The sequence below is a fragment of the Muntiacus reevesi genome, chromosome 7 (assembly GCF_963930625.1).
Source record: "Muntiacus reevesi chromosome 7, mMunRee1.1, whole genome shotgun sequence".
NCBI classification, from domain to species: domain Eukaryota; kingdom Metazoa; phylum Chordata; class Mammalia; order Artiodactyla; family Cervidae; genus Muntiacus; species Muntiacus reevesi.
The window spans coordinates 41,576,157-41,588,871 of record NC_089255.1 but is presented as its reverse complement, the minus strand read 5'-3'; the positions used below and the strand labels follow the sequence as shown (position 1 = coordinate 41,588,871).

General features: G+C 35.7%; 1 protein-coding gene across 1 annotated transcript in view; it reads left to right on the top strand.

The window, feature by feature from the left end:
- The window catches only part of SOS2 (SOS Ras/Rho guanine nucleotide exchange factor 2), a 97,535-nt gene that overhangs the window by 63,668 nt on the left and 21,152 nt on the right, over nt 1–12,715 (top strand). Inside the window, exons 13-16 of the mRNA XM_065940875.1 lie at nt 1,971–2,074; nt 4,639–4,861; nt 11,107–11,226; nt 11,383–11,545. Coding sequence (XP_065796947.1) covers nt 1,971–2,074; nt 4,639–4,861; nt 11,107–11,226; nt 11,383–11,545 — 610 coding nt within the window. The remainder of the gene's footprint in view (nt 1–1,970; nt 2,075–4,638; nt 4,862–11,106; nt 11,227–11,382; nt 11,546–12,715) is intronic.

Below are 12,715 nucleotides of genomic sequence, written 5' to 3'. Positions count from 1 at the left end.
TTTATATGAATTTTGCCTACTGTCAGTCCTCTCTACCCTTTTGATTTCGTTTTTGTCTCAGTGGGATCATTTGGTAATCCTGGACTTTTTTCTGTTTATAATATTTATGAAAGTTCTAGTTCTTCTCCACTCTTTTTCCACAAGATATATCAATATATGTTGCTTATCTAAACAGTGTCATTTCAGTAATTGTTTTTCATGACTTAAAAAAAAAATTATTGAAGTATAGTTGATTTATAATCTTGTGTTAGTTTCAGGTACACATCAGAGTGATTCAGTATTATATATACTTCTTATCTTTTGTACATTATTTTCCTTTATAGGTTATTACAAGATAATGAGCATAGTTCCCAGTGCTATACAGTTGGTCCTTGTTGGTTATCTATGTAGTAATTTCTAAAAATGTATTCAGTAATAGCATCTGCCAGTTGTTACGTTACTCTGTGTGCCTAAGTGCTTTATCTTTTTTATTTCGTCCTCACAGTTACTATTTTCACTTTGTTTAAGAGAAAATTGAAAGTTAACAGAATAAAGTAATTTGAGATATTTCGTATAAAAGGGGTGACAGGACAGGGTTCAAACTCCTATCTGACTGCCTAAGCCACTGCTTGCTTGTTTGTTTCAATGTTCAGTGAGCATTGAAAATTGAAAGCGCCTTTGATTAGGCCTATTTATAGTGCAAGTGAAAATCAAAACTTTAACCTTTTCCATGGGAAAATTGAGTTATCTTATTAGTTATATATGATTAATATTTATCCTGTAAATGTTAAGGTTCCTTGATCAATGTTAACCAGCAAACTGAAATTTTAAAACTAAGTATATTAAATGTTAGTTATTATATTGAATAACTTATATAAATAACTTATTTAAATAACATATTATATATATCATATATATTAAATAACATAATAACTTATTATAATTAATAATTAGTTATTACATTAAATGTTCAAGGATGATTGCCACAAATAAATGCAGTTTTAGAGGAATGATGATGCTACCAACTATATATCTCTTAGCCAAAACTTTTAGTATGTCATTCTTTGTGTAAGAAGATGATGCCTTAAGCCACTGAGCTAACCAGGCACTTAAGGTTGTTTTATTACAAATAGCATTAGAAATTTAGAGTATTTTCTTAGTCTGGGGAAAAAACTTGCCTGGCAGTTACTGGGTGGTTCTGGAGGGTATAGGTGGGAAGATAACCTAAAAATAATCATTCATTGAAATAATGAAGGAGAAGTGCTAATGAAATTAATATATACTAACTGTATCTTTGTGATGGAGAATGGAATGTTATATTTGTGTCGATTGTTTACATCTTTGTTTGCAAGGTATAAGTAATTATTTTTGAGGTACTTTAAAACCAAATGGGCTTCCCAGGTGGCGCTTACTGGTCAAGAACCCACCTGCCAGTACAGGTAGATGTAAGAGACTTGGGTTCGATCCCTGGGTTGGGAAGATCTCCTGGAGGAGAGCGTGGCAACCCACTCCAGTACTTTTGTCTAGAGAGTCCCATGGACAGAGGAGCCTGGCAGGCTGAAGTCCATAGGGCTGCACAGAGTTGGACATGCCTGAAGCGACTAAGCCGCAGCAGCGTAAAACAAAATAACTTTGTCAGAAGTACTTTGTCTTTTGAAATAAAAGAGTGTGAGCCTACCTGTAAATACAGGTAATTTGATGATAGTGCTTACATTTAGAACCAAATACACTAAATCTTAGTTGGTTTTCAAATTTTAGATCTTTCAAAGCAACCCTTTTACAATTGAAGAACTTAAAAGTAGCTTTTGTTGAGAATGAATTTTCTACATATGAAAAAAGAAAAAGTACTTTTCCATGCTTATAAAATTAGAGACTCTTGGGTTTTATATTGGCTCTAGTGTATAAAAGTGTCACCATGGCATTAGAGAAGTGAAAGAAGTATAATTGAATGCTTGGGTTTTACTAAAATGTGTTTCTTTTCATTTTGTCAGGATCTTAAATGTGTTTCGGCACTGGGTTGAACACCATTTTTATGACTTTGAAAGAGACTTGGAGCTGCTTGAAAGACTAGAATCCTTCATTTCAAGTGTAAGAGGTATATTATTTAAAGATTTGATCGACTCTTCTGTTGCACATTAGGTCGTTGTTTTTTTTTAATTTATGTGACTTTCAATTTAAGAAGCTAAACTATTTTTCATTTTTAAAAAGTAGAAGTAAGATTTGGAATAATTTTTATAGACTTTAAGGCTCTCACATATGTTTAGAACCACCTGAAGTGTTAAAGTTTTTTAGGAAAATCTTTTTTCTTAAAGAAGTCAAAAATCCTCTTTAGTAAATTTAAAACTTTATCTCATCTCATGGCTGCTACTCCTTTAGCTAATTAAATATTTGTGTAACTTTACCTGTTTATTTTCCTTTATCTTATTCTTCAGTTTTGAATGGTTAACAGCTTCTTGGTATTGGAGGTTTAGTAGCTGAGTTGTGTCCAACTCTTGCGGCCCCGTGGACTGTAGCCTGCCAGACTCCTCTATCCATGGGATTCTCCAGGCAAGAATACTAGAGTTGGTTGCCATTTCCTTCTCCAGGGGATCTTCCTGACTGAGGAATCGAACCCAGGTTTCCAGCATTGCAGGCATATATTCTTTACTGACTGAGCTATGAGGGAAACCCTAACAGCTTCTTAAATAATATGTATTTCCCCTGGAGAAGTTTTTGGTGTATTTTTGGCACCTGAAAGATAGGGGTTTCCTACCTGAAGTTGCAGAGCACAGTCCAGAAAATGAAACTCTAGGAAGTGAGAGCATCAAACAAATGTATGTATCAATATATGCAACATATCAGATGTATGCTGTTGAATCCAGAAAATTCATGTTTTCCCTGATAGTATAAGGCATTAATTAAAAATATTAGAATATTGTAAATTAAATATAGCTTCTTTCATCTCCTACTTGTTCTTTAAGGTGACTTTTACTTAAAATAGAGAATGTGATTCCTTTGTTTTACTTTTGAGATGTTTAAAACACATTTTTATCATGTGTGCTTTATAGTACTAAATTGATTTTTAATTTAATGTTCTTAATGAAGACAGTAGATTTTATTTGCTATAAGAAGCTTCTAAAATACACATATTAGAATAAAACAGTTAAATGGTTTTGTTTAAAGGCCTTTTCAATACAAGTTATTCCTCAAGATAACTCAGTAGTTGATGAGGGAAAGTTTTTTTTTGAAGATTTTTTTTATAATTATATTTATTTGTTTTTAATTGATTGATGATTGCTTTGTAATATTGGCTTGGTCTCTGTCATGCATCAACATTAATTAACCATCGGTGTACATATGTCCCCTCCCTCTTTAGCCTTCCCGTCTCCCTCCCCGTCCCAGCCCGCTAGGTTACCGCAGAGTAACACAGTGTGCTGTGTGTGAGTCATACAGCAGAGTTTCATCCGCTGCCTATTTTACCTGTGTTAGTGCATATGCTTCTGTGCTGCTCTCTCCATCCATCCCACCCTCTCCTCCCACTCCCCTGCTGCCCTTGTCCATAAGTCTGTCTCTGTGTCTCCATTGCTGCCCTGCGAATAGGGTCATCATGACTCTCTATAGATTCCATATATGTGCGTTAATGCACAATATTTATTTTTCTCTTTCTGACTTACTTCACTCTGTATAATAGGCTCTAGGTTCCTCCATCTCATTAGAACTGACTCAGATGTGTTCCTTTTTATGGCTGAGTAGTATCCCATTGTATATGTGTACCGCAGCTTCTTTATCCAGTCATCTGTTGATGGACATCTAGGTTGCTTTCATGTCTAGCTGTTGTAGAGTGCTGCAGTGAACATTGGGGTGCATGTGTCTTTTTCAGTTTTGGTTTCCTCAGGGTATATGCCTAGAAGTGGTAATTGCTGGGTCATAAGAGGGAAAAGAAGCATTGCAACTAATAAGTGAAGAAGGAATGACAAATTAGAATATTACTATGTCTCAAACTCACAGTAGCATCATAAAAAGACATTTTATGCCTCCTGTCAGAAATGTTCTTGCAAGTATTCATGTTTAAAGTTTGTCCTGGACCAGATCAGTCTGTATATGTTGATTTACAGAAAATACAGAGACAGAGAAATAGGGCTGATGACACCACAGAGATTGAATTGGCAAAATTTAGACTTGGGAAACACCACAAGTGATTGAATTTCAACAAATAAATTGTCTGAAGAAATGAGAGATAAGAGAGGAACCTGTTGATTAATGGAGTCTTGAGACATACTGACTCAGTGCAATGTGTACATCTTGTTTGGATCCTATTTCCTACAAACCAACTGTAGGAAGACAGTTGGTTCCCTGAGACAATCAGGGAAATGTGATTACTAACTAAATATTTGATGATATTAAGAAGATATTGTCATGTTTATATGTGATAATGGTATTGTGTATTTTTTAAAGTCTTAACTTTCAGGTACATACTTAAATATGAATGAAATTATATTGTACCTTCGATTTGCTTTGAAATAATATAAGGAATAGAGGGGAGGACATGAGTGATACTAGGTAAAATAGTGGCCGTGAGTTGATAATTGTTGAAAGTAGATGAAAGTTACAAATTATATGAATATTTGTAGTTAATGTTTGTCAAGTATAGGGCTTTTTTTGTTTGTGTTCTTTTTCTAGGGAAAGCTATGAAGAAATGGGTAGAGTCAATTGCTAAGATCATCAAGAGGAAAAAACAAGCTCAGGCAAATGGTATAAGCCATAATATTACCTTTGAAAGTCCACCTCCACCAATTGAATGGCATATCAGCAGACCAGGACAGTTTGAAACATTTGATCTCATGACACTTCATCCAATAGAAATTGCACGTCAGCTGACACTTTTGGAATCTGATCTCTACAGGTAGACAATTAACATTAATTTGCTTCTGTGTTTTCAAGAACGTTGAACACTTCTATCTATTTTCAGAACTTTCTGAAAATTATCCATGTGTACTTAAAAATACTTCATCTAGTGTTATGGGCTAGGAAGAAAGTTCATAGCAATTTTTAAATTATAATCTGTTCTGCAAATGAAAGTCTTACAAATTACTGCTTTTTAGGCCTAGATTAGGTACTAGCAATCCTTCACAAGAGAAGAGGCAAAGAGAAGACTAATGCAATAGAATAAGCAGGCACTTTAGACTGTCACCCAGCTCCTATTCCTGATGCTTTCTCTTATTGCTTTAGTTTAACTTGGTTCAGTTAAGACAGTCAGTATAAATGCTAGGCTCTGGGCAGCTCAGTCCATAGACTGTTGAGTAAGATAAACTTTCTTCTTCTTTTTTTTTTTTTTTTTCAAATACTCTGTAATAAAAATTTTGATTTGGGACTTGACTGGGTTAGCTTTGCAAGGCAAATGAATAACAATTCTTAGTGAAATAAAGATTTCTTCACTTTTTTTAAGGATTCTCAAATACTTTAGCTATTTGAAATTAGTATTGACTTTAAGGATTTTTGAAGTAGATGATGAACCATACTTAAAACTTGTAAATCATTTTCTTTTGTTTGTAAGGATCGCTAGAAATATGTTTGACTATTTTTATAGTTTATCTTTATATATAAAGCAGTTCCTGCCATCATCCTGTATCCACACACATCACCCATTTACAACCTAACATTTTAGTATCATAGCTATGGCATTTCCAGCATCACTCTCTACTCCAAATTAGACATTTCCCTTTGTCATATTATTTACTTCAAATTTTATTCCAAAATTACTAACTCACGTATCTCATTCTGTCTTTTCAACTTGCTTTATCTACTTCTTCATCTGTCAGGTTTTTTTTTAAACCCCTACTTTTCCCAGTGCGTTAGCTTCTTTCTGTCTTCTCCTCCCTCATAATATAAGCTTTCTTCTTTCATTTACAACCCAGGTTCATGTGAAGAGTAGAGGCCTTGCGAAAAAAAGAGTATAGACCTCGTAGGTAATCACCACCCACTCAGTTCAGTTCAGTTCAGTTGCTCAGTCGTGTCTGACTCTTTGCAACCCCATAAATCGCAGCACACCAGGCCTCCCTGTCCATCACAAACTCCCAGAGTTTACCCAAACTCATGTCCATCAAGTCGGTGATGCCATCCAGCCATCTCATCCTCTGTCATCCCCTTCTTCTCCTGCCCCCAATCCCTCCCAGCATCAGGGTCTTTTCCAGTGAGTCAACTCTTCACATGAGGTGCCCAGAGGATTGGAGTTTCAGCTTTGGCATCAGTCCTTCCAGTGAACACCCAGGACTAATCTCCTTTAGGATGGACTGGTTGGATCTCCTTGCAGTCCAAGGGACTCTCAAGAATCTTCTCCAACACCACAGTTCAAAAGCATCAATTCTTTGGCCCTCAGCTTTCTTCACAGTCCAACTCTCACATCCATACATGACCACTGGAAAAACCATAACTTTGACTAGACAGACCTCTGTTGGCAATGTAATGTCTCTGCTTTTTAATAAGCTGTCTAGGTTGGTCATAACTTTTCTTCCAAGGAGTAAGCGTCTTTTAATTTCATGGCCGCAGTCACCATCTGCAATGATTTTGGAGCCCCCAAAAATAAAGTCTGACACTGTTTCCACTGTTTCCCCATCTGTTTGCCATGAAGTGATGGGACCGGATACCCATATCTTAGTTTTCTGTATGTTGAGCTTTAAGCCAACTTTTTCACTCTCCTCTTTCACTTTCACCAAGAGGCTTTTTAGTTCCTCTTCACTTTCTGCCATAAGGGTGGTGTCATCTGCATATCTGAGGTTATTGGTATTTCTCCCGGCAGTCTTGATTCCAGCTTGTGCTTCTTCCAGCCCAGCATTTCTCATGATGTACTCTGCATATAAGTTAAGCAAGCAAGGTGACAATATACAGCCTTGACGTGCTCCTTTTCCTATTTGGAGCCAGTCTGTTGTTCCATGTCCAGTTCTAACTGTTACTTCCTGACCAGCGTACAGGTTTCTCAAGAGGCAGGTCAGGTCGTCTGGTATTCCCATCTCTTTCAGAATTTTCCACAGTTTGTTGTGATCCACACAGTCAAAGGCTTTGGCATAGTCAATAAAGCAGAAATAGATGTTTTTCTGGAACTCTCTTGCTTTTTTGACGATCCAGCGGATGTTGGCAATTTGATCTCTTGTTCCTCTGCCTTTTCTAAAACCAGCTTGAACATCTGGAAGTTCATGGTTCATGTATTGCTGAAGCCTGGCTTGGAGAATTTTGAGCATTACTTTACTAGCGTGTGAGATGAATGCAATTGTGCGATAGTTTGAGCATTCTTTGGCATTGCCTTTCTTTGGGATTGGAATGAAAACTGACCTTTTCCAGTCCTGTGGCCACTGCTGAGTTTTCCAAATTTGCTGGCATATTGAGTGCAGCACCTTCACAGCGTCATCTTTCAGGATTTGAAATAGCTCAACTGGAATTTCATCACCTTCACTAGCTTTGTTCTTAGTGATGCTTTCTAAGGCCCACCTGACTTCACATTCCAGGATGTCTGGCTCTAGGTGAGTGATCACACCATCGTGATTATCTGGGTCGTGAAGATCTTTTTGTATAGTTCTGTGTATTCTTGCTACCTCTTCTTAATATCTTCTGCTTCTGTTAGGTCCATACCATTTCTGTACTTTATCGAACACATCTTTGCATGGAATGTTCCCTTGGTAACTCTAATTTTCTTGAAGAAATCTCTAGTCTTTCCCATTCTGTTGTTTTCCTCTATTTCTTTGCATTGATCGCTGAGGAAGGCTTTCTTATCTCTCCTTGCTATTCTTTGGAACTCTGCATTCAAATGGGTATATCTTTCCTTTCCTTTGCTTTTCGCTTCTCTTCTTTTCACAGCTATTTGTAAGGCCTCCTCAGACAACCATCTTGCCTTTTTGCATTTCTTTTCCATGGGGATGGTCTTGATCCTTGTCTCCTGTACAATGTCACGAACCTCCGTCCATAGTTTATCAGGCACTCTATCTATCAGATCTAGTCCCTTAAATCTAATTTCTCACTTCCACTGTATAGTCATAAGGGATTTGATTTAGATCATACCTGAATGGTCTAGTGGTTTTGCCTACTTTCTTCAATTTAAGTCTGAATTTGGCAATAAGGAGTTCATGAATGAGCCATAGTCAGCTCCCGATCTTGTTTTTGCTGACTGTATAGAGCTTCTCCATCTTTGTCTGAAGAGAATATAATCAATCTGATTTCAATGTTGACCATCTGGTGGTGTCCATGTGTAGAGTCTTCTCTTGTGTTGTTGGAAGAGGGTGTTTGCTATGACCAGTGCGTTCTCTTGGCAAAACTCTATTAGTCTTTGCCCTGCTCCATTCCCTACTCCAAGGCCAAATTTGCTTGTTATTCCAGGTGTTTCTTGACTTCCTACTTTTGCATTCCAGTCCCCTATAATGACAAGGACATCTTTATTGGGTGTTAGTTCTAAAAGGTCTTGTAGGTCTTCATAGAACCATTCAACTTCAGCTGCTTCAGCATTACTGGTTGGGACATAGATTTGGATTACCGTGATATTGAATGGTTTGCCTTGGAAACGAACAGAGATCTTTCTGTCATTTTTGAGATTGCATCCAAGTACTGCATTTCAGCCTCTTTTGTTGACCATGATGGCTACTCCATTTCTTCTAAGGGATTCCTGCCCACAGTAGTATATATAATGGTCATTTGATTTAAATTCACCCATTCCTGTCCATTTTAGTTTGATGATTCCTAGAATGTCGACATTCACTCTTGCCATCTCCTGTTTGACCACTTCCAATTTGCCTTGATTCATGGACCTAACATTCCAGGTTCCTATGCAATATTGCTCTTTACAGCATCGAACCTTGCTTCTATCACCAGTCACATCCACAACTGGGTGTTGTTTTTGCTTTGGCTTCATCCCTTCATTCTTTCTGGAGTTATTTCCCCACTGATCTCCAGTAGCATGTTGGGCACCTACTGATGTGGGGAGTTCCTTTTTCAGTATCCTATCATTTTGCCTTTTCATACTGTTCATAGGTTCTCAAGGCAAGAATACTGAAGTGGTTTGCCATTCCCTTCTCCAGTGAACCACATCCTGTCAGACCTCTCCACCACTAACCCTGGCCAAAAAATAAACCCGTACCACTATGGTTATAGCAAAAACTTTTCTGCATTCAGGAGCTGCTTTTGAAATACAGACATCCTTAAGAAATTATCCTAATTAGCAGTCATTGTTTTTTTAAACTGAGATTACACAGAGAAAAGCAAGAATATATAAAGTTTAATGTTATTGGAGAATGTAGAAAGGCACCAGATATAAAACTTGACCTTCTTTACAACTGGGTTTCTGATTTGCCCTGGTTGTGCTGTTCAGAATTTAGCACACACATCAGGGGTTGTTACCATCTGATTCAGAGTGTCATGTTATATTTTAAATAATTTGGAGTTCAAGTGGTTTTTGTTTGTATTATAGGATTTTTTTTAAGGAAAAAAGTTTTTTAAATTGAAATTTTAATTAATACACAATATTGTATTAGTTTCACGTGTACATTATAGTGACTCAATATTTTTGTGGCTATTGTATTTAAAGTTATTTTAAAATATTGGCTGTATTCCCTGTACTATACAATATATCCTTGTAGCTTATTTGTTTTGTTCATAGTACTTTGTTACATCTTAACTACCTACCCCAGTTGCTCCTCCCCTCTTCTTCTTCCTTACCAATAACCACTAGTTTGTTCTCTGCATCTATGAGTCTGTTATATTCATTTGTTGGTTATATTTTTTAGATTCCATATATATTTGATAAGTGTTTTTCTTACTTTGCTTGACTTATTTCATGTCACATAATACCCTCTAGGTTCATGGGCATTTAAGTTGTTTCTTTTCTGTGGGATTTGTGATAGGTGGGAATGAAGAGACTTATTACTTAGATAGCAAAGCAAATAGTATGAAATTAGATTTTTCCTTACAGTGTTACATGAATGGACATTAGGAATAAAAAAGCACTGAGCTCTATGTGGACCTACTTTGAAAACATAGAAATACTATTTTTAAGTAATATGTGTCTTATGGAAGAAGGATACCATATGTAAAACACTGACACTCTGTAAACTAAATTTCTGGTGAAATAATAGGACCAATTAAGAAAATTTATTTCCAGTACTGTTCAGAGTACCCTTTTGTATTCAAATCTACTGGACTTTTTCATTATTATAATAACCAGGTCTATAGGACAGTGATGGCAATGCCACTGGTCAGTATTTTAAAAATCATATAATCCTGAATCACTATATACAGTGATTTAATCTGCTTTTCCAACTGGTTGTTTTTTATTAAAAAATATAGAAGATAATACAGTAAGGGCTCATCAACAACAAAAACATTACAAATAAAATTGTAATTTGTGTAATTCTCTCCAATCCCATTCCTCTTCTTTCTCCCAAAGGATAATTGCTATCTTATATTTGGCATTTACTACTCCTTTGTGTGTCTTTATAATTTATACACATACAACCATTCATAAGCAACATGTAGCATTATTTTACATGTTTTAAGTCTGTTTCTACCGATGTATAATTCTGTAACTTGTTTTTTTATTTAAATCGTTTCTGGCATTTGTTCAAGTTGCTGAGTATCGTGCCAGTCTGCTTATTTTAATTGCTGTATTGTATTCCTTTGTATGAATACTCCACAGTTTATCCATTCTCTTGATGATGAGCATTTAGGTTGTTTGGGATTTTTCACTCTTGCAAATTTTGCTTGACTGAACATTCTTAGAAATGCTAGATGATCTAGTATGTATCTCTTCAGTGTTATGAGATATCGTGAAATTTTTTGAAAAGTGGTTATATCTATTTTTATTTGCACATCAGTGATGGGGAGTTCTCTTTTTTCCACATTTTTATCCATTTGGTGTTAAACTTCTCTTAGTGTGATAGCAGTAAAGTGGGGTTTCATTGTGGTTTAATGTTCTTTTCTCTAAGTAAGAGTTAAAATATTCCTTCATGTCCATAGCTATTCAGTTCTATTTCTCTGTAAGTTTTCTCCTTGTATGTTTGTTCACTTATCTTTTAAACTAGTTATCTTTTTCTTATTAAGCTTTTGGAGGTCTTTAAATAATTTTGATACTGATCCCTTGTGGATTAAGTGCATGGATGTTTGGTTCCACAGGAAAGTTCAACCTTCTGAACTTGTAGGGAGTGTATGGACTAAAGAAGATAAAGAAATAAATTCTCCAAATTTATTAAAAATGATTCGCCACACCACAAATCTCACCCTCTGGTTTGAAAAGTAAGTTTTTACTTCTTTGTATTATTACTTCTTAATATATTCCTATAACATTAAGTCACATATAAGCAACATTCTGGATGAAAATGTATATCTTTTCTGTATGAAATAAGGCACTTGCTTCTTGCTTTCTAAGCCATGTTTTTTTCTTTTTGTTAGATGCATTGTGGAGGCAGAAAATTTTGAGGAACGGGTGGCAATACTGAGTAGAATTATAGAAATTCTGCAAGTTTTTCAAGATTTGAATAATTTCAATGGTGTACTGGAGATTGTCAGTGCAGTAAATTCAGTATCAGTCTATAGACTAGATCATACCTTTGAGGTAAGTTTTAGGCTTAAATAGTTTATCCTTTTGAGAGGAGATAAAATTAATGTGAAAGAGATTCCTTATACCCCAAATCTTTTTTGAGTAAATCCTTTATAAATCTATCTTACTCCTGAAGCACAGTATCACAATATTAGAAAATACATCAATATATGCTAGTAAGCCTAGAATTCATCAAAGAATATGTGTTTTGTGACTGTTTAATATGCTTACCTAAATGCTTCCCTAGTGGTTCAGATGGTAAGTATTCTGCCTGCAATTCTGGAGACCCAGGGTCAATCCCTGGATCTAGAAGTTCTCCTGGAGAAGGGAGTGGCTACCCATTCCAGTAGTCTTACCTGGACAGTTCCATAGACACAGGAACCTGGTGGGCTCCAGTGCATGGGGTCACAGCCAGTCGGACTCAACTGAGCGACTAACACTTTCACTTTCAAATGTATGAAGTTCCAAATGTATTTTTTCAGTAGTACATTGACTGACAGTTTCAAATAAATGACTAAAAGTATTTTAAATATACAAATTACTTTAATTACCTGTAGTATATAGTCAAAGAGTAACATGGAGAGATGCTTTCTAAAGCTTAAATGTTTTTTTAATTATAAAAAATAATTGTGTAAACATGGTGTATGTATTCATGTTTATCATTAAAAATTTGGAAGATACAGAAAGTATAGAAAATTTAGAGACTCAGCCATGCAAATATATTTGCCTTTGAGAATGTGAACTTTTACAGTGTTACTGGAAAGTAATCTGGCAGCAGATGTTAAAATACACATACTCTTGGACACAGAATAAAAGGCTCAGGACTATAAAATTAAGGTACAAAGATCTGGTTTCTGCAGCATTAATTGTACTAATAATAGCAGAAAGCTAGATCCAACCTGTATGTCCATCAATAGGTGAATGATTATGTTACCCTATCCCTATCATGTGGAGTATTGGTTGGCTAGGGGAAAAAAGTGACTAGAATCTATGTGTATGTCTCTAAAGAATAGTGTGACATTCAGGGGAAAAGCCATTTCAAAAATCTTTAGAAAATTTAATATAATATGATTTTATTTTGATAGAACAGAACAAAACAAACTCTAAAGATGTAAGTGGAGTTGCACAAGCTCTGAGAAGAGTGTGGAAGGATATGTACTCTTCACTTAAGATTCATTCTTAGAG